Source organism: Arachis ipaensis, chromosome B4, assembly GCF_059453495.1.
Source record: "Arachis ipaensis isolate K30076 ecotype BB chromosome B4, ASM5945349v1, whole genome shotgun sequence".
Taxonomy (NCBI): Eukaryota; Viridiplantae; Streptophyta; class Magnoliopsida; order Fabales; family Fabaceae; genus Arachis; species Arachis ipaensis.
Window position 1 is genome coordinate 102,826,963 of NC_142439.1, and position 23,087 is coordinate 102,850,049.

Genomic DNA, 23,087 nt, shown 5'->3' on the forward strand with positions numbered 1-23,087 from the left:
AAAAATCGGTCATTTTTATCCTAAGTAATTTTTTTTATTGTTAATCACCAATTATTTTGAAAATTGAAAAAGAATTTAGAGATTAAGTTTTGTTATGATATTTTGTGTATAAATTGTAAATATTTATTCAAATGTTGCTATAAAATATTTGGATTAAATAGATAAACCGTTTTTCACATACAATTTTTTTGTCATTTATAAAAAATATATTTTTTATTAGTTATTTTTGTTGAATTTTTAAAATTTTCAAGAATTTATTTGTCATTGGTATCTTTAATGTTTATTTTTGTCATCGATATAAACTTTAAGATACTATTCTAGTGTAATCAAGCATGCAAGAAATTAGTCAATTGGTATAATTCCTTCTTGAATAATTCTTTTTTATATCCAATATTATACTCCTTAGTCCTTACAATGGTGCTTTCTTAGCCACCATTTTCAATTTCTATAGTGGCTTGCCAGACTCTATTGAAAACAATCTGGTAAAGTTACTACATATTACGACAATTTGAAGTCTTATGCAAAAAGTGTTAATGTAAGTGACCTTGAATTATTCCTTCTTTATTTCATTAGTGGATTAAAAATTCAGATAACTAGAACTTTGTTGAAAGCTTGGTTTAATACAAAGATACATGAAATAAAATTTGAAGATGAGAAACAAACAGATTCAGAATTTCAAGCCAAATTAGAATCAAATATAGAACAATTAGAAAGTTCAAAGTCGGAAATTAAAGATCAAGCGTCTGATCAAGTACAAATTCAAATCTATAGTTCCATATTAGAACTAGCAACAGTATTAGTCCATCCAAAACATTCCAAATTTCAAATAAGCAACAACAATCCAGCAAATCAAGAAATGAAAAATCTAGATCTACAATTGGAGCTTCCAAGTCTAGAACCAACTGACCTAGATGCAGGAACAAGATCTCTGAACGACCACAATCCTAATAAGTGGGGAATAGAACTTGCCGAAGAAGAAGACGACATCCACGGCGACTGAACAACTTTGAGAGAAGAGGAGGCTGAGGCAGAAGTCAAGGCCATAGCATTGAACTTGTCACGACCTCACTATGCAGCAGTAGCGAGCGAAGCACGGGCAGTAGCGGCATCGAGGACAGTGCCTTTGCAAAGAGAAAACGTAAATCGCGATGGCCCTCGTTCATAGCAGCAACAAAGATGAACCAACTTCTGTTCACCTTGATGGAATGACAACGGTTGAAGACGGAGTAACAACAATGAAAGACAGAGATTGCCAAACTCATGGGTTCTATCGCGTCTTTCCGATTGTGACTAACCCACCACCACTCATGGCGCCTGTCTTTGGGATCATGAATGTAAGATTCGAAGTATGAAGCGAGATGAGGTGGCAGTGTCAAGAACGAGTACGAGTGGAAGAAGTGGCGGCCGAGGTGTGTAACATTCCGATATTTTGTATTGAAGAATTTTAGAATTGGCAGTACATCACATTGCTCATCCTTAAACGCTCCTTGCTAAGTATGGAGTGCTGCACACCTTGTGAATTCATTAAATCTGAACTCTTCATTTATTATATTTTATTTGAATGGTCTGGATTTAAGAAGGTAACCTGTTAATAAGGTTAATCATTTTTTTACAAGTTTTAGATTTTTTTGTAAGTTTCAGATATTGGACTGAAGTTCAAAATAAAAAAATAGTATATAAATATTAAAAACAATATGTCTGTACAAAAAAAAAGTTATTGGACTTTATAATTAAAATAATAATACATAAAAAATAAGTTAAAAATTCATGTACTAAATCTAGAAAAAAAGATATATTAGAATCTTAAAAAAATAATATTAAATATATATTATGTATATAATATTAAAATTTAACTAAATTTTGTTTTGTGTGAAATAAAATTATAATATTAAATATAAATACAATGATAAAAAAATTTGTGTTACATATATATTATGTATATAATATTAAAATTTAAATAAATTTTGTTTTATGTGAAATAAAATTATAATATTAAATATAAACACAATGATAAAAAATTTTGTGTTATATATATATATATATATATATATATATATATATATATATATAATTTTATTTTGTGAGAAACAAAATTAAAACATTAAATATGAATAAAATGATAAAAGATTTTGTATTATATTAATTTAATTGAAAAGACATATATACAACGTAAAAAGCAAACAAACATATAATAATTTATTTTGTGTGAAACAAAAATTCATATAATTTTTTATTAACAATTTTTTTATTGAAATATGTCATTTTACTATATTTATAATATATTATTTGGGATAATTATATCATTTTAGTTAATATATATTATTTAAAAAAATATTTAAAATTTATTATTTTGTATTAAGAATATTATTAAAAATATATTATTAATTTTTCTTAAAATAATACTTTCTTTTCTTTGGTTCAAATACTATGACAATAAAAAAATTTTACGTAACTGCGTCTACTCAATAAATATTATATTCATTTATTTTTATATTGTATGTAAAATAAATAATTAATGTTTAAAAAAGTTAATAAAAAAAAAGAAGTATTCTTTTTTTTTACCAACTCTTAGGTGAATATAGAGACTATGTCATTTGAACTATAATTCGTTGACAAAGAAAGAAATACTCTTAATTATATATTAAATAGAATAATTATTTATTAGACTCATTCTTATACAAATAAAAATTTAGTTTTATATCGGTAATATTTTATACCAATTAGCTTCAAAATTTAATTATTTTTTGAATAAATTAATAAAAAAATAATACAAATAATTGTTTAAATATAATTGTATTTTAATTTTTCATTCTATTACGTACACGTTGAGGATAATTTGAAATAAAAAATAATGGACTTGTTGTAACTGTCATGTATTTGCTTTGACTGCGTCGTCATCTGAGAATCATGGCACCTTCATGGAGACCAGGTTCTTCTACAGAATCAGTTTTACGTTTGGGGTTAGCCAACCAGCAGCGGCGACAGACAGCGTCTTTCTTTTCTATGACAGCAATTTTTGGGACTTTGAAGGTCAATATATGGTAGAGGTGAAATGGGGTGGGTTCAAGAGCGTCAAAATATGTGCCTAGACAGAATAATAGTGGAAGAATTCGATCAATTTTTTCTGAGTACTTTTGTGTAAAGATAGTCCTGTGTTAAACGAGCGAATTAGTTTTTTTTGTTAGTGTAGGTTTGTTTGTTCAACCCATGACAAAGAAAAATAACAATAATAAATAAATTTAATTTACCTGATCACTTTTGATAATAGGTTAACTTTTAAAGAGTGCTACACTCCCTACTTTGTCTGGAGTACACTAGCTTTCGCCTACATCACATTGACGACATTAGTACACTCTTTTGTATATGTATTACCTGTCAATAGAAAATTTAAAATTAGTAGTTTTCTAAAAAATTATTTAAAATAATCTATAAACTAAGATTATATTTAGATTTTTTAGAAATTTTGGCAGGATTTTATTTATAACTAGAATGCGCTACAAACTCTATCCATCAACAATTCACTTAAACAATTCACAAATAAATTAATATGAAATTATATGACTTAAGCAGGAACATCTATCAATAATCAAGACTTCTCAAACACTTTTAGTAGTTTAAACCTACTAACTTAAATCGAACCTATCTAAATATACTAACACTAAAAAATTGAGTGTAACTAAATTAAACTAACTAACTAAAATAGTATGTATATAAAGACTTAAAATAGTACTCATTCTGTCAAACCATCAGGCCAAATCGTCATTTGTATGATGAGAGGTGGTGGAGGGGCATCTGGCTGAGATTTGTGAGAGGATTCCGACACAACGGTGTCTATTGCTAGAGGCGTCGTCGTTGAAATAGTAGACTTGTTGAGCGGACGGAGGTGGTGGAGGAGTCCAATCTGGTAAAGCAGCCGGACGACTTCTGGTTGTGGGGGTGACACAGAAGAAGGAGCCACGTAGTTAGGGTTAGGGACCATGATGAACGGCTGATCCTATTTCCTGTGATATCCCAGAGGTAGTCGGAGTAAAGGGCGAGGACCGAGAAGTCCATGGGTACCAATAGACACCCTCCCTCTACCACGATCACGAGGCCGATTCATGACACCTCTGCCTGTCGTCATGTCTATAAAGAGCATACCAATTAAATTCAAATTTACATCTATTAAATTTCACTAAAACTTTTCAAAATATAATTCTTTACTTAGAATTAATCAAATTAAAATTTTATTAGCTTTTATGCAATTTAAATTTTCAACAACGATTCTCATCATTCTTATTTTTCAATTTCATTCAAAATCTTATAAAAATTTCGACGAAACCTCCTTAAAATTTGGGTTTTCCATCCTTCAAGGTTCTATCCAAACCAAATATCTCTCGAGGGTTCTATCCAAACCAAATATCTCTCGACCCTACTCAACTTTTAAAATATCAAACAATTTACTCAATATAAATTTTCTTGGTTTACTGTCTTTAATTGTATTTAAATTATTAAATTTTTTCAATCATTAGGGCAACAAACAAAGGTTCAAATCCTAATCCACCCACCAAAAAGTTTCAAACATTGTTACTAATAAATTTTATTATTAGAGCTATTAATTTTTTTTAATCTTTAATCAAGTTGGACTCAATCATTTAAAAAAATCTCAATATTCAAAATTAGATTAATAAAATCTTTAATGAAGATAATCAAGCTATAAAATATTAATTAACTTAAAAACCTAAATCATAATACTAATTAATAACCAAAATTTAAATTAATCTTAAATCTAACTAAAATAAAAAAAATTAATTAGAAAATAATGATGTTACTAGAAAAAGGAGATTGGTGGCTAGAGGTGATTGTCGGTAGTCACCGAAATATCAACAACTGTTGCTGGAGGCAGAGGGAGCAACGACGGCAGCAGCAACAATGGTGATGGTAGAATGTTGGTGGTGGCTAGTGCTACCGAAGTGGCTGGTAGAGTGGTTGGCGGCAGCATGGGGAAGAGAGAGAGAGAGAGAGAGAGAGAGAGAGAGAGAGAGAGAGAGAGAGAGAGAGAGAGAGAGAGAGAGAGAGAGAGAGAGAGAGAGAGAGAGAGAGAGAGAGAGAGAGAGAGAGATGAATCGATGGACGACGAAAGGGGCCGTCAGAGGGGCTGCCGGAGAGAATGTTGAGGGAGAGATGAGATTAGAGGGTTAGAGAAAGTGGAATGTGAGAGGTTGAGGAGAGAGAGAGTGATTCAAAATGAGGGAAAAAGGATTTGCAGTCCAAATTTAGGGTATGATTATTGTCGAATTTACCGTCGAATTTGATGGTAAAGCTTCACGGGTACTCCAAAATGCAACGTTTCATTAATCAAGATTACCGTCGGATTTATCCGTCTGTAAATCTGACAGTAATGCTCGCACCAATTAATTTTTTCCTGCAAATATTACCGGCGAATTTATCGTTGAAAATTAAAATCTGTCGATAAATCCAACGCTAATATCTGATGATAAATTTGTTGATATTCAACGTTTTTTTTGTAGTGTCTTTCTGACCTTATGTATAATATGGTTATTAATAGATCATGATTGTGTCTTTTATTCGTAGGTTGCTAAATAATCTTCTTATCCACCTCATGATGCATGATGTCAATCTTTCTTGAAATTACAATCATTTACGTTTAAAGTATCACACATTTATGTCCCATATAAATATATAGATATGTATAGACCTGCATAGGTGGATAAATTGGTAACTCCTGGTATTTAACACTATTAAAAGTTGGGATGTTACAAGATGCGTCGTAGAGAATAGCCATCGTGAAAGACTCAAGGAAGAAGATAAGGGAAGCCGTTGGAGATAATTCTATGATAGGAAAAGAGAAATTATTTGGGACAAATGGGGCTTTTTATTGTAGGTTTAGGTTTGGTCTTCCATTAATTTTTGGATGAATTCTAAATTTATGTATCAAATATATTTTGTTTGTAATCAACTTGGGTTGGTCGAGTGGTCAGCTTACTTGTCTGCTTAAGCAAGTGTCGGGAGTTCGAAACCCGCCTTATGCATGCAGCAACCCATTAGTCAGCGGCAGACCTTTAAATGAAAGCTTAGATCCACGATGGATTATTCCTTGATCCACTACAAGAAACGTCGTTAAAATCGACGGCCAAATCGACGGCTAAGCCGTCGATAATATTGAAATTCGACGGCAAAATGGACGGCGGAGATGGTCGCTATTAAGCTTGTCGATTTTTCAAAATCCTATTAAAATCGACGGCTTGCTTAGCTGTCGATAATAACTTAATAAAATCGACAGTGGTTTCGTCTATAATGAGTTTGAGAATTCTACATTGTTACTAAAATCGACAACATAGCCGTCGATATTATTATATAAAATCGACAACATTTTTGTCGATATTATGTTTAATAAAATCGACACACGAGCCGTCGATTTAATTGTTTAGATACCGACAATTGCTTAATAAAATCGACAACATCACCGTCGATATTTCTATATAAAATCGACAGCAATCTTGTCGATATTTGATTTAATAAAAGCGACGAAGGAGCCGTCGATTTAATTACTTAGATACCAACAAATTCTGTGTCTATATTTTGTTTTTATGTCTATTTTAAATTTAAAAAGCGACAATACTACCGTCGATTTTAATAGCTATAATTTTTTTAATTATTTTTTTATTTAAAAATTAGTAGATAATTAATACAAATAAACTTTTAAATATAGAAATAAAATTTATACAAAATATTAGATAAATAAACTTCTAAATATAAAAATAATGAGTTTACAAACTTATCAAAATAATAAATAATCCTCTAACATAAATACTCTAGACAAGATAAATAACTAAACTTAGACTAATATAAGTCTACTTAGACAAAATAATACAAAATATTCAAAGCAAAGTAAATAACCCTACTCATACTCATCTAAATAATCGTCCGAATCATCAAGATCATCAGAATCATCGTCCCTTTGAGAACTCTGTGGTTGTCCTGGTTGTTGCAGAATAGGTGGGAGTTTTGATGTGGGGGCTGCTTCTCAATACTGTATTAGAAGGTAAAACAGAAAATTAAAGAAAACAAATAGTATAAAACAAATAAAAAGATAAATAACTTATAAATATATATAGATAGGAACAATTATCTACAGATTCAATATAACAATAAACACGTTGAGATTGAAAAGGAAATAAATAAATAAATAAATAAATAGAAGGAGGAGCCTATAAAGGAAAAATATAGCGTAGGATTAGGTTAGTCTGTGTTTGAGTTTGTTTCGCTTTCATTTTGTAACTTTAATATTCACATTTTTCATATTATAAGCAATAAATATAAAGAAAGAAAAAGAGGGTGTTATATTGTGTTGGACGCGGTAAGCTGCAACGTACCACATGCATATTTTGTGACTACACTTTCGGGTCAGAGATCTCAGAAGAAGAAGCGTTTTGAATAAATTTGAGAATTATTATCATCTGAAGTAGACAAAGGTAATGCTGAATTTTCAAGATTCAGGCCCCTTATTTCAATTATCAACTACTTCAAACACAGACAATCTCCCAAAGTACCTTCAACGAGTAAAATTTAAACTCTACAGGCATATGGAATTTCTTCCCAGTGCACTCAAAATAACCATTTTAAACATTTCTTGCATAAAAAAAACTAGAGATAAAACATGTCTAAGGATTATGAAAACAAATTTTTTATTCATAAACAGTGTTATGATTTATCTTACTTTGTTTTGTGCTGCTTGGATTTCAATATGCTTTGCCCGGTGAGCAAACTTCAATGTATTATGTGTCTCCTCAGTACTACTTAAGGAAGGAGTCACTGTGCAGATAAGCTGAGTTTTCAATAACAACGAACTATCAGAATTTCCATTTGTGTTTCAACATTTCTACCATGAAGATCTTTATAATAACTTGATGTATTTTTCATGTATATATAAATTCATGACAAATATCTATAGAAGGAAAGCCTTACAGATACACGTCCATGACCACTGAGTGAAGACTGAAGTAGTCTAGTCAGTTTGGAGTCCCTATAAGGTATGTGACTGGGTTTATCTTCGGTTAATTTTGAAATGACCTGTGTTCAACAAAGATAATTACACTTTAATACAGGCACAAACATAGGTCCATAGATAACAACACATACAAAAAGCTTTAAACAATGACAATAAACACCATAAAGAAAGCTTTACACAATGCATGCAATGGTGCTTTAAACAGATAGGTTGGTCTTTAGGACAGTCAGGCCATCCAACCCATTTGACAGTACAAAATAAACCAAATAGAAACAGATAATTTATTTAAATAATGGCAACTAATTTCATGGTAGTCAATCACATTAAAGTTAATAAAAAGAAACAGATATCTCTGCTGGGAATTAGACAGAGACAATATGATATAGTCTTAGAGTCCTACGTACACCAAGAAAAGGTTTGAGACCTCACAGTTCCAAGAGTTAGAAGACTTTTATTGATATAAGATCCTTCTCTCCTTCCCTACATGAAAATAATACTGATAAATCATAACAGAAAGTAAGATCAATAATAAAGGATATTTCTCGTCAAGATGTAAACACAATGGACTAAATATAAAACGTCACTGTAGTATTATAGTTAGAGCACAGTATATAATAATCATGTTAATCAGCTAAAACAATATCATTTGTCTATTTAGCACAAACCCACCAGGGTAAATATTGTATGGCTCCTGCTGCTGAGTAGGTTGAAGTTTGTGGATCCCACATGTTTGTGCTCTGTGATCAAGTAGAAATTTGTCAAGAATAAAAAAATGATTGGGTACTTAAGCTAAATAGCAGAATTCAGTGGGGACCATCAATTAGGACTTTAGAGGATCTCAATTTTCATGAATCATAGAATTCACATAACCACTAAAATAGGTTTATTTAGCTTTCGTATATTTCTTTTTGATAACAGTCCAACCACTATGCAGCTACTTTGTAAGAATCCCATATTAAATTTGTTAATTGATATATGCCTAGCATAAAATTATAAAGCATAGCATAACCTATTTTGCATCAAAAGGAAACAGCTGAGTTAAACCAATTAAAGGAAAGGGATGGGATAATTTATCAGCCCCTTTCTTCATAGGGCTACTAACTCAATTTTAAAACTAGAAAACATCACTAGATAGAAGACAAGTCACAATCAAACAACAGAACTGCCAGATTATTCCGGTATAGCCAGACCATCAAACTAAATAATCCACAAGAAAATGAGCATAGCTGATGCTTTTACCTTCTCCAGCAGCTATCAGGGACAGTGCATGAGCAGGGGAGAGTACAACCTCTTCCTTTATTTCCTCAACGAAGGTTCCCTACACACCATACAAAAGATAAGATTCCTTGATATTCAAAATACTCACAAAGTACTTAAATTATCGATTTCGCAACATATACTTTATATTCTCTTCAAATTTAGAGAACATGATATTACAATTAGGTCAAGTTAACACCTGAAATAGGGGATTTCTGAATAAAACTGAAGTTGGCTTTGGGAAGAGTTCAGTAACAGTCAGAAAACGATACTTGGTTCTTGTGAGCTTGATTGAGAGAGAGCGGAGAAGCACCAAGGTAGGAAAAGCGACGGCGGCAACAGAGAGAAGGAGCGACTGACGGCGCGGCAGCAGCGGAGCGACAGGCGGCGCGAGCAAGAAGAGCACGACAGCAATAGAGCAAGAAGAGCGACAGTGGGGAGTGACAGCGGCACGACAGCAATAGAGCACGACGGCGGCGCGAGCAAGCGGAATGACGGCGGTGCAACCGTGACGCTAGCAATGGAGAATGAAGGTTGGTGAATTTGGGGTAAAATGAGGGTTGATGAGGAATTCTGGGGTAAAATTGTGTTTCTGAACTTGGAGGTGGGAAGCACGCGGGGTTGAAATGTTTTTAGCAATAAAAATCGACGGTAGAGCTGTCGATTTTAATTTGCAAAAAAGCAACGGTTTTTGCGTCAATTTTATATATTAAATCCACACCATTTATCCGATTTTAGAAAGTAATTTAGACCGTTTAAATTTATCGACGTAAATGTTGTCGATATTTTAAATATAAAAATAGACGATTTTTTTGTCGATTTTAAAATAAAAGTATTTTCAACTCTCGGTTCGTCGATAATATGACAATACTTAACAGGGGTTTAATGCAGCATAAAAATATCGACGACAAAGCCGTTGATTTTATTATTTTATTTTTAAATTTTTTTTTAAAAATATCGACAGCAAGCCGTTGAAAAATATCGACGGCAGAGATAGCCGTCGATTTTTTGCATTGAAAAATACGCTTTTTCTAGTAGTGATCTATCGGATTGGGAGATACCGTGAGAAAATAATATATATATATATATATATTGTTTTGGGTTGATGGACCAAAATTTTATCAACAGGGGAATCCTGGTAGTAATTTTTTATTTTTGGAAGTGGATAGAAATAAAATAGAAATATTATTTTAGGATAATTGTAATTAAGATATTCATTGTAAATTTTTTCTTAACTGTGAGGACAAAGTTATTTTTTAAGAAAAAGTAATGTAAGGAATAAAAATAGGTTCAGTAGTCTAATTAGATAATTCTCATTAGTTAGCAGAATTTACTATAAATAGGAATAGTGGTGATGTAATCAAGCAAACAAAAAATTATTTAATTAGTTAATTTCTTCTTTAAAATTTTACTTTTGTAAAATCCTATATGATGCTGAAGTGAATAGTGGTATGAAAAGCTTTTCCACTTTTTTCTCTTTTTTACATATGAATATATACATCATTATTTATCTTTACATATATTATTTATACATACATACATACATGCTTTTATCAGACTCATTAATTGTTCATCACTCTTCTAGAATGAAAATTATACATATTACCCAAGAATTAATCCTAAGTAATGCTAAAAGTGAATAGTGTTATGAAAAGCTTTTTTACGTTTTTTTCTTTTTCACAAATGCATACATACATCATTATTTATCTTTACATATATTATTTATGCATGTGTACATACATGCTTCTATTACAATCAAGCACATATTAATTGCTCATCGCTCTTCTTGAATAAAAATTTTATATATTATCTAAGAATTAATCCTACATAATGCTGAAAGTGAAAGTGGTATGAGAAGCTTTTCCACCTTTTTCTCTTTTTCACTGCTTGTACATACATACATCATTATTTATCTTTACAAATATTATTTATACATACATACATACATGGTTCTATTACAATTAAACATACCACATATGTAAGGGTGGTAAAGCAGGCTGGTCCGCCTCAACTCGCCTAGGCCCACATCATAAACGGGGCGAGCCGGTCCTCGCCTAATCAATAAAAGTGGGTTTAAAATGCTAGCCGTCCTATTTTATAGCGGATTGGCGAGCCAGCGGACTAACCCGCTTGACTCTTTTTTTTTAAAAATAAAATTTAGTAAAATTAACTAAAAAATAATAATTAAAAAATCAAATACAAATAAAAAATAGTTAAATTATAATATAATTTTTTTATTATCTTTTTTTTTTATTTTTAACTTCAATAAAATTGTTCAAAATAATATTTGTCAATAAAATTATCTTTATTTTAAAAAATAAGTTACATAATTTGAGCATACGAAATTGTAAAATAAAATAAATAAAGTTAATAACTAAGAAAAATAAAAACAAAAAATAAAAAAAGTGTTCGAAAATTATATAATTATTAATTTTGAAATAGTAATCACTCTTTTATTTAATAAAAAAAAAAAAAATTTTTGGTCCAGCAGGCCAGTCCGTTCCGCCAAAATTCGCAAATTTGTCAGTGCGAATTTGGTGGATTTTTTTTAATTTGGCGGACTTCGAATCCTAACCCGACCTACCCTTTTTAACCGGTTCGGCAGGTCGCCCCAACGGGTTTGACCCATTTTGCCACCCCTACACATATGCATACCCATGTCATCATTTATCTTTACATACATCACTTATACATACATGCATTTATTACAATCAAACACAAATTAATTGCTCATCTCTCTTCTTGAATAAAAATTATATATATTACTCAAGAACTAATTCTATATAATGCTAAAAGTGAGCATTGATATGAGATACTTTCTCACTTTTTTTCTCTTTTTCCCATACGCATACATATATTATTATGTCTTTACATATATCATTATTTATACATACATACATTTATTATTACAATAAAACTTCCACATATGCATACCTACATAATCATTTATCTTTACATACATCACTTATACATATATGTATTTATTACAATCAAACATACGCATTAATTACTCATGACTCTTCTTAAATGAAGATTATATATATTACTCAAGAATTAATCCTATTATAATGCTAAAAGTGAGTGGTGACATAAGAAGTTTTCCCACATTTTTCTCTTTTTCACATATGTAGATATTGATCATTATTTGTCATTACATACATCATTTATATATTCATGCATTTATTATAATCAAACTTCCATATATACGTACCTACATCATCATTTATCTTTACATACATTACTTATACATACATACATTTAGTACAATTAAATGCATATTGATTGCTCTTCACTCCTTGAATGAAGATTACATTACTAGTGGACATGCCCGTGCGATACATGAAAAGACACTATTGGTAGTGATAGATAAATATTATATGGGGCCTTCTAGTGTACAGATGTGGGTGTACAGATTTTTGTCCTTTTGTGGCTAAAAAGCGTGTCACTAAAAGTGTTGCTTAAAGAGAAAGTGTTACCCTTAATCGTTAACTTGGCTCTGATACCAATTTTTTAACATTCGACTTTCTTTTTCGAAATTAAAATTTTTAAACATTAATTCTACATATTTTACTTCAAATAAGATTATAATTTGTATAGATTCAATTGGCGGTGTAATTTTATAATCTAAAGTATTGATCATTTCTATTATTTTTCTTGTGTGATTATTTATTATTAGTCCTTGATTTATAATTCTGATTTTTATAGTTTTCAATCTTGTTTTAGTTTATAATATTCTTTTTTGCATGGATTATTGTATATAAAATCTTTTATCTGTTTGTCTTTTTCTTTAATATAATTTTTCAAATCCCCAAGAACTTCTTTTATTTCTACACTTTCTGTTGTTTCTAAATATCTTTTTAATTTTTCAACTTCATTCTCCATTTTTTCTTTCAATAGTTTTAGTTCTTTTAAGTCATAATATGGTTTTCCAGGCATTTATAAATTTTTTAAGTTTAATTCCAACTTGTTTATATTTATTCTTATTTCTATCCTTTTTATTATAAGGTCATCAATTTCGATCTGAAGATTATTTAATTCCCTTTTATATTCCTTTATTTTACTTTTTAATTTTTTCGCCCTTTTTCTTTTTATTTTATTTTCTGGTTTTTCAATCTTTTTATACTTCATTATTTATTTTAGAATTTCTGCAAACTCTATTATCGATTCATCACTATTTTCTAGAGATTCTATTAATTTCTCTAGCTCTTCAACTTCTCTTTTCAACTTGTCATAAATTATTTTTAGAGCTTCAAATGCTCTTTGATTTATTTCAGAAAACTGTAAATAATTTAAACGATTTTCTCTTTCAAAGAGCTCTTGTTTCTTGTCTTGATAAGTTACATATATTTCTTCTTTATTTATTGTCATAATTTAGTATTTAGGGTTTCATTTAATTTTTCGACCTTTTTTGTTAATTCTTTTATTTCAGAATCTTCTTCTTTAATCTTTAACTTAGATAAACTTAAGGGACTATTAATTTTAGATTCTCTTATTTGAAAATTTGATGAAACCAATTTCCCTGATGGTTCTTTTAGTAATAGAACTGAGTTTTCAATAGCTTTATATTTTGGTATTTCTGTTTTTACAATTTTCTGAAATAATTCATCGACATAAATTCTTTCTCTATTTTTAAATATTATACTATGATGGCTATTTGTTAAAGCATAATTTATTGCATATGTAATTGAAAATGGTTCATCATCTTGTTCCATTAGATTCTTTCTATGAAATTTATAAGCCAAACTTACAGATCTTCCAAGATTTTCAGTTGATAAAGGTATAGCATATCCAAGATGGACATTAAATTTAACATTTACGTTTGCCAAATTTTCATGAACAATTCCAATTATTTGATCTATTGGGTCATCAGTAATTCTTTTGTCACAGATTGCTAAACTTATTGGTGAATTAATTCCTTTCATATATGTAGATTTAATTAAGACTTGTATAGTACTAATATGAATCCATCCAATTTTAGATCTTTTTTGTTGATCCTTAATTTTCTCAATCTGTTTACTCAATTCTTCATTATTTATCAAAGCTATTTCAAGTTCTCCATTGGCAGATTTTATTTTTATAGGAGCTTCAAGTTGAATTTTTCCATAGTATATTATATTTTTTCTGTTAAAAACTTCTTTTAAAAGATTTTGTTTATTAAAATTTTCATTTGATTTGAGATTTAATTCTGTTTTTAGAACAGCCTGCTTTTCATTATCTAATAAAGCAGTTAATCTATAATAATAAGATTCTTCTGTTAATTCTAAACTTTCTAAATAATTCATAATTGAAAGACTAGAATGAAGATGTACCTTTCTGGAGAAAAACTTCCTTTATTCAGTATATTTTACATAAGGGGTTTTTATCTCCAGAGGGGAGATTGTAGATACTAACTCCAGAGGGGAGTTTAGAACTATTTTTCCCTAAGGGGATTCTTCCTCAGACTATAGAATCGCCTCGGCAGCTTCCTCCTTGCTCTCCTAGCATATGAGTACTCTTAGCCTCCTGCTTCCTATTGTCTGATGCTTTACAATTGCCTAAGCAGCCTATTTATAATAGTTGGGTTTGATGGACAATTTCCATCCTTACCCTTCTTATGACGTCATTGCTTGCGTCATTGTTTGTTCTCTTTCACCAGCTACATTGTTGGTGCTCTATGACCTAAGTGCTTATGTCACTATGTAATAATGTTGAGAGATGCTTCAGATGTGCTGTCCTCTTCTTTTATCATGTGACCGTCAGATGTATTGTCTTCTTCCTTCATCATGTGAGTTGATTCCGTTTCATTATTGCTTTCTTCAGATAACTCTGAGGCACATAGCTGGCACTTGTGGTCTTCTCTATCTTTTATCAAATAGCAGAGATTCCTCTTTATCCCTTCAGGGAGCTTTTCTAAAAATCCAGATAAGTTGTAGAATGCTGATTCAAATTCTACCAAGAGTCTCATCTCTCTTCCTTCAATTTCATTTCTTTTACTGGACACAAGCAGAGTATTTCTACTTTTATAATTAATCCTTGTGTGAGATTCCTTCGTTATTTTTTGAGTTCTTTCAAAGACCCTTGCTAATGTGCTGGCTAGCCTTCCTTCATGACTGTAAATTATTAAATCTTGAATTTGATCAATTGGTTGAAAATTTCTTGGGAAGACAGACATGAATATTACTTGGTGTGCTGGAACCAAGCATTCTTCTTCTTCATTAAAAATAGGTTGACTGTTTGTAAATTTTAGGGATATATCCATTGGATTTACATTGTCAATCATATTTTTAAATCTCTTTACTGCATCAACGAATCCTGCAGGAAACTCACTAATAATTTTTAGATCATTAAAAATTAAGATTGTATCAATTAATCCATACTGGAAAAACTGATAGGTGTCAGATGGGGAAGCATCTGGAAATATAACCAGCTTTGTTAGCTGTTCTTTGGCAACAGGATAATATCCCAAAATTGCCCTTTTTTCTTCAGTCCAATTCAGGACTATGTTAAGGGTTTCTCTGAGATTAAATCTACAGACCCTTTTCTTTTCCTTAATTTCAGCCCTTGTAGGAATGTTTCTTATTATCCCTATTCTCTGGGTTTGAATTGGAGCTTTATCTGCTCTTTTTAGGGTTTGCTCTGGATGGAGAGCTTCATATCCCTTGAAGGATTTCTTTGCCTCTTCCAGTGTTAGGAACCCTCCTTTATGAATTATCTTTGACTGGTGTGTGAATGGTGCTGCTTTTTTCCAGGCATCATATACTCCTTTCATGGGGCCATTATAAATTACATAATATTTTTTATCTTGGGTGGATCTTTTAATGATTTCAGCAATTATTTTATTTTCTGAAATTTTTTCTTCACCTGATTTGTCCACCATGCTTAGCTGGCTGAACTCTGATGTTTTTGCTTGTTGTGTTGATTTCATTGCTTCGATGGCCTTCTTGAGGGATTGGATCTGTGTCCTTATTTGCTGACAATGCTTGCATTTTTCGAGCTCTTGCTCGTATTTTTGAATTTCTTGATCTAATGCGTTGTAGACGAACTCCATTCTCTTGTTAATGTATCTGCAATAATATTTTTGTCACCCTTAATATATTCAATTTTTATTGGATATTGTAACAAAAATAATTGCCATCTTACCAATCGTCCATGATTATAATCAACTTTTAAATTATATCGTATGAAACCTGTTAGGTAGCTTGAATCTGTCCTTAATGTAAATTCTCTTGGTAGTAAATCAATTTTCCATTTCTTAAGAGATTTAATTGCTGCTAGAGTTTCCTTTTCATGAGTGGTATATCTCTGTTCTGTTGGAGTAAAAGTCCCTGAAATATACCTGCAAAGTAATTCCTTTAGGGAATCTTTAGAATCTAGTGATTCTTTTCCTTGTTCCAAACTTTTTATAGCTTTCTTAGCTTTTAGACATCCTGACCAGGTTATGTCTGAAGCATCTGTTTCTACTATTAAGTAGTCATTTTCTTCTGGAATATAAAGTTCTGGAAGTTTTTCACATAATTCTTTAATCCTTTGAATTTGTATACTATCTTTTTCATCCCATTTCCATTCTTTTTTAGTACTTATTTTTGGAAATAAGCTTTTAGTGTATTCTGTTATATTCTTTAAAAATCCTTGATCAGAAATATAATTTATACATCCTAAAAATCTTTGTAATTGTTTTCTATCTTCTATTTTATTAGGAAATAAATTTACCTTTTCTAGGACATTTGGTTGAAGTTTTAGCTTTCCTTGAGTAGATAGAATTAATCCAAGAAACTCTATTTCTTGTTTTGCTATTCTTGCTTTCTTTTTGCTAAGAACTAATCCTTTTTCTTTACATCTTTCTAAAACTATTAATAATTTTTGAAGATGATCTTCTCTATCCTGTTTTGTAAAAATTAGTATATCATCAATATACACTAAAACAAATTCATTTAACTCTTTTAGATTTTCTTCCATAAATCTTTGGTAAATACCTGGGGCTTGTTTTAATCCGAATGATAATACATTCCATTCATAGAGTAACACACTTGTTGATTCTTTTGTTGGGCAAGTAAAAGCAGTTAATTTCTTTGTTTCTTCGTCTAAACGAAGCTGCCAATATCCTGATTTTGCATCAAGAGATGAAAACCAAGTTGCTCCTTTGATTTTTTCTAAAATAGAATCTTTTCTTGGAAGTTTATGAGCATCACCAATAGTTGCTTCATTCATCTTCTTATAGTTAATAACCATTCTTCGTTTTCCCCTTTTAATTTCATTATTGTTTTCGACATAAAAGGCTGGAGCCGCATGAGGACTTTTACTTAATCTTATAATTCCTTTTTCTAAAAGATCTCTACATTCTAATGAAAACTCTTCTCTATCTCTTGCGGAATAAGGAATTTTATTTGGAACATTTATCTCTTTTGTAGGATCTTTTAATTTAATACTTACTAATTCGTTATTTGTATTTTTAACATCTAAAGGATTTTCAGCATAAATTTCATCCAAAAGTTCTTCTATCTTTATTTCAAGACTATTTTTTGGGATATTTATCTGAAAGTATAAATTTAAATAACATGTCTCTAATATAGAAAATATTTTAAATTTTAAGATCTTATCTATAGTGGTAGTTGGTATTTTTATACGTTTTGATTTTTGATTTATTGAAGAATCGTGTGGTGCTTTTAAAACTATATATGTTAATTCTTGAATGAATGGATGATATAGCTTTAAAAAATTATTTCCTATGATAAAATCCATTCCAGAGTCTAACATATATATAAATGGAACAATGAACCTATAATTTTGAATAAAAATTTCAACCATCTCTGCTTTTTGGTTAATTTTATGTATTGATTTGTCAGCTATTCTAACTCTTAATGGTTTCTTTAATTTTTTCCAATCAAGTTTTATGTTTGAACTAGCAAAGCATTGCGTTGCTCCAGAATCTATGAAAGCATTTATAAACTTTTCTGTTATTTTTATAGTAATAAATGTAGCATTATTACTCAGTCTCTGAGTCTGTTTCTGAGACATATTCAAAAATATAGTCTAAGTTATCATCAGATTCTTCTAATGGTTCCATGAAACAGGACTTAGCAATTTCTATTTGTTTAGTAAGATCCTTTTTATCCTTCTTTTTCGGACATTCATTAGCATAGTGTCCTTCTTCTTGGCAATACCAATACTTACAATTTTCTTTTTTATTCGGGCAATAATCACTTTTTTATCTTTTGTTTTTATTGTTATTTCTTTTTCTAAAATACCTCTTTTTTCTCCAGTTTGGATAGTATTTTCTTTTTCTAAATTGATATTTTCTTTTTCTTTGAAAATTTTTATTAAGACCATATTTTTGAGGTATCTCTTCATTATCCTGACAGCAGATTCTAATTATATTTGCAAATCTTTTTTGAGTTGCTTCTTGCATACAACGTTCTTTTATTTCCTCTCTTATTGCAGAGGTTGCTCCACCAAAATTATTTTCAATTGTTCCTCTATTTATTTCTCTTATAAATCTTCCCATAATAAATTCATTAGCAGGATATGGAAGTTTTGTTATATACATACTAAGATAATGATTTTTATCTTCTTCTTTTAATTTGTAATAATGTATTCTATATTCACATATATAAGACTCCACATTACATAGATCATATATCTGAATGTTAGCTAAATGATTTTTTGCTTCTTGATATTCTTTATTATAGACTTCTTGTTTATGATCTATAATATTTTTTCCAAAAATTTTTTTATATAGAATCATCATTATATATAATATCTTATCATAAGCTGTTGTTTTTGTTGCTAATTCTTCTATTATTTGGTTTTCTATTGATGTCATATAATCTCTTATAGCTCCTTTAGTATGAAACCCTATGTAATTCCAAATATCTCTTCCAGATAATTCATTAAGTTTTGGATTAGTAAAGGCTTCTAATAAGAAGGAATTCAACCAGTTTTCGAAAATTTCTTTTTCATTCTTTTTACAGTCTAAATCGAGCATTCTTTCTCCTTCCATTTCCTGGATTTTAGGAACGTATTTTGATGGTGTTTTCGTATATTTTGAATCTTTATTTATAAATCCTTTTTTAAAAGCATAATTATCAAAACCTGTTTCCCATTTAAATTGAGATTGATTATCTCTAGATGTTCCAGCTTCATTTTTTACTTGTATTGGAATTGCTGGTTCTTCGTCACTTGAATAATCTAGAATGTGTTCTTCATTTTCTATATTTTCAGAATTTACTAATTCTTCTTCTATCTGAAATCCCTGTTCCATAATATTATTTTCTTGAGCCATTTTTAATTGTTTAAAAAGCATTGTAACTTCTTCTAATTTTTCTTCAATATTCATAATTTTAGTGGTGGTTTTACTTTTAAATCTGTTATGTTGATTATATTTTGAAAATTTTCTTCTTTGGGATTTTCTTTTTCCTTATTTCTTTGAAATTTTATAGATACTAATATTTCTTCAAGCATATCTACTATAGAATTTAATTGTGGGTTAAAAGTATGATAAAGATGTGGGGAATCATTTCCATGGTAACATTTCTTAGAAATTCCGTGTGAAAAATAAGTTTTTTCAGGTTTTTGAAGTCCTTCAATAAAACTTATAGTAAAATAAAGATTTTGAGAAAAATCATTTTGTATTGATTTTAAGAATTCGGTGTCATTACAGTTAACATTAGTTAAAATCATTAATTTTTGATCTATTAATTTTGATAACTTAACTATTTCTTCTCTTAAATCTTCTAATTTACTTTTTTCCATTAGGTGACATTTTTCTTTGTGAAGAGCTACGGTTTTAAGTGAAAAGTGTGGCTTTAGAAAGTGTGGTTTAAGTAAACAAATCTTTAAATCTGTACAGATTTAGGTCTGTACCATATAATTTTCTATATTATATTTGAATTTATAAAAGAAAGAATGTTGAATAGTGATATCTATAAACAATAGCTAATTTTTTTATAATATATAAGAACTTATATTTTTAAAATGTAATAAAAGTTTTAAAACAAAATGTCTTTTTGATATATCACATATGAAAAGTAACAAATCCACTTGATTAATTTAAGTATAAAAGTTAGTGATTTTATTTTTAACTAATTAGCAAAGCAATAATAATGAAAAGGGTTAACCACAAAAAATATTCTCGAAATATTCTAATATAGACAAAAATGACCCTCAATTTTATTATTGACAAAAATACTCTTAATTTAAAAACATACCAAAAGTGTACACTTATAGAGAAAAACTTTTTCGTTAACACATATCTATTTGTTTTGTCGATTTTTAGTAAATCGATGGTGGTTCGATATCTAGTGGTTTGAGAGCGAAACCTACTCCTCTTTGTAGGAACCAGTTTTCTAAATGTGCATCAAAGCGTCTTCGATTAGACGGGAATTGAGAATAAAGATAAATTAAAATTTATAAGTCAAGGAAAGAAATGAAGTAAAATTTTTGAAAAGGAAATATGCTGAAAACGGAAAGGTTTGCGTTGAAATTGAAAGAAAGCAGTAAAGTGCCTTCGACTGGGTCAAAGGACTTTGACATGAAAATTTAAACTACGGGAATGTAAATTGGACAATGAAGATAAAGAGTACTTGAAAGATAAATTCACTTGAAAAATAAAGTTTACAGAAAGATAAATTAAAAGAATAAAGAGATGGAATGAACCCTACAGAAAAATTACTCGATTGTAGACTCAGGAATTTCCTGGGATGTGAGTGTGCTTGAGTGTTTTTCTGAGTTAAAGTTCCAACCTTTATTCCCTAAAACTTCTTAGCATTTATAATCTACTTTTGGTAACTGACAACTAATGACAATTAATTACAAAATCACAGCCTTGAATGCATATTCCTTGATAATCGTTCCCGCCTTTTGGCTGTACACATTTTCCATGATTTCCTCGCGTGATGAAAGCCTCTAACTTCTCCACTACCATAACCGTTTGGCCTACTTATTCAAACGTCTTATTCGATTACTTGCCTCGAAGACTTTATTCGATTTGGCCTATTCGACTTAATAAAGTAAGTATAATCGAATCCGCATTGATTATCTTCAGCCTACGCTTGCGCGTGTAACTTTTCGAGAACTACTTATGTCTTCAACCTCTTTATCAATTCGAACCATCTTACCTTTGTCGAGAATATTTTTCCGATCAATAAATTGCCCCCTTGGATTAATGTGTTTGCCTTCGATAATATTACTGAAAAACGAAACACTTAATCCAAATTCAAATTTCAAACCCTTAAATCAGTAATAATTACCATTAACTTCCCATTAATACTGATCCACTCGACATGTTGCCCGAAACTTACACTTTTTCTTTCCACCACTTCGCCTTCTTGACGAAGTTACCTCTTTTCGCATTCTTCCTGCAGTAACGGCTACAGTAACACTTTAAATTCATCATTCTCGCCCTTGTTCAATTTTTCTTGAACCCTTGCCCTGTGAATCAATTTCTCTTGCGTTACCCTTAACACCTCAAAATTTCCCTTTTCTTTATTCTAAAATGGCCACTTCCTTTTTTCATGCTGCTGCCCAAGATAAGGGTAAAGGTCACGCTGTAGTACCACCAGCTCTCCATGTGCTGAATCAAGTCAATGATGAAGTCATTGATAATCCTCCACTTCAGATTAACGACACTAGAATCTTGATTCCTTTCATAGTAGACGCAGATACTCATTGTTTCCTTGGGCCTGTCGAATCCCTAGAGAAGGCAAACAAGAAACTTCCTTTCTTTCCTAGTACTGAGGGGGAAGATCTATTAATTAACCAGGCTTTCAACATCTTCTCCTTCATTAATAAAAAACCTTTCAGGAATAATCCAAAGATTAATCCTCGAGGATTCAACTTCACGGCCTGGTATCAACGCCTTGAACCCACAAAAAATGCTGACTGGGGGGCTTTAGGAATACAGGAACTACTAAGGCTCTCCCATTTCTCACCCACAACGCTCCCTTGGATGATTGGAGCTGTGACTTATTTTTGGAACAGGACAACTAACAACTTCCACCTTCCCTGTGGAATGATCAGAATGTATCTCTTAGACGTAGCCGCTATCATAGGGCTTCCGATAAACCCTCCAGACTATACTCCTGACATGCAGTCCAAGCGCCAGTATAATGTCGTCTTAACCAACTCCTATAGTGATTTCATTCTTGCAAAGATTTTGACAATGACCAACTCAATTTCGCTCCTTTTATGCGTCGAAATTGTGGACCTGCCTGGCTTGACCGATTGCTCTTCCCTAACACCAACGAAGAGAATGAGCTTGCAAACCGGAATTGGACAAACCTGTTAGCTGTCCAAGTAATTCCTACAGGGTTGCCTTTACACAAAAAAGAAAGGTTCAAAATAACCCTGTATGCTCCTCATCTAACAGCCAGACAGCTGGGATTTTCCCAAGCAATCCCAACACCACTGCCTCGAAATGGTGACCCATTCTGCCACATTACTTTAACTTCTCAAGAAGACTTCAACACTTGCCTCTTAAAGAATCAGCAACACAGGGAACGTTTCAATTTCCAGATCTATGACCGCAGTTCATACATTACCAAATCCTGCTTCGAATGGTGGACTGCTTACTATTCAAGGTATACTCGTACCTTAGAGGAAATCCAACAGTCTGCTATTCGAATAGCCCTTACTTCGGAAAGTTCTCCAAAAAGAACTCACAAAATAAAAGCTGACACTGCACGACAGCCACCACACAAAAGTCGAAGAACTCCCACCAAAACCTCTAGAAGGGTAATCATTTCTATTTATATCTTTCCCCTTTTAACTCGAAATGTACTAAAAATTGCGGGTTCTTGATAATTCTTAGTTTCGAGTGTTTACCAGTTACGGCTGCAAACATCGA

At 30.8% G+C, this 23,087-nt stretch overlaps 1 protein-coding gene across 1 annotated transcript; it reads right to left on the reverse strand.

Annotated features, from left to right (window-relative positions):
- Positions 1-6,755: 6,755 nt before the first annotated feature.
- LOC107637914 (uncharacterized) lies at positions 6,756-21,638 on the reverse strand. Its single transcript, XM_088484731.1, has 9 exons — positions 21,544-21,638; positions 21,293-21,431; positions 9,468-9,782; positions 9,251-9,329; positions 8,681-8,748; positions 8,441-8,491; positions 7,969-8,073; positions 7,721-7,828; positions 6,756-7,033 (listed from the first exon to the last, which is right to left on the reverse strand). Exons 1-9 carry the CDS (start codon positions 21,636-21,638, stop codon positions 7,028-7,030), a joined length of 966 nt encoding a protein of 321 aa, XP_088340857.1. The 3' UTR covers positions 6,756-7,027.
- Positions 21,639-23,087: the final 1,449 nt, after the last annotated feature.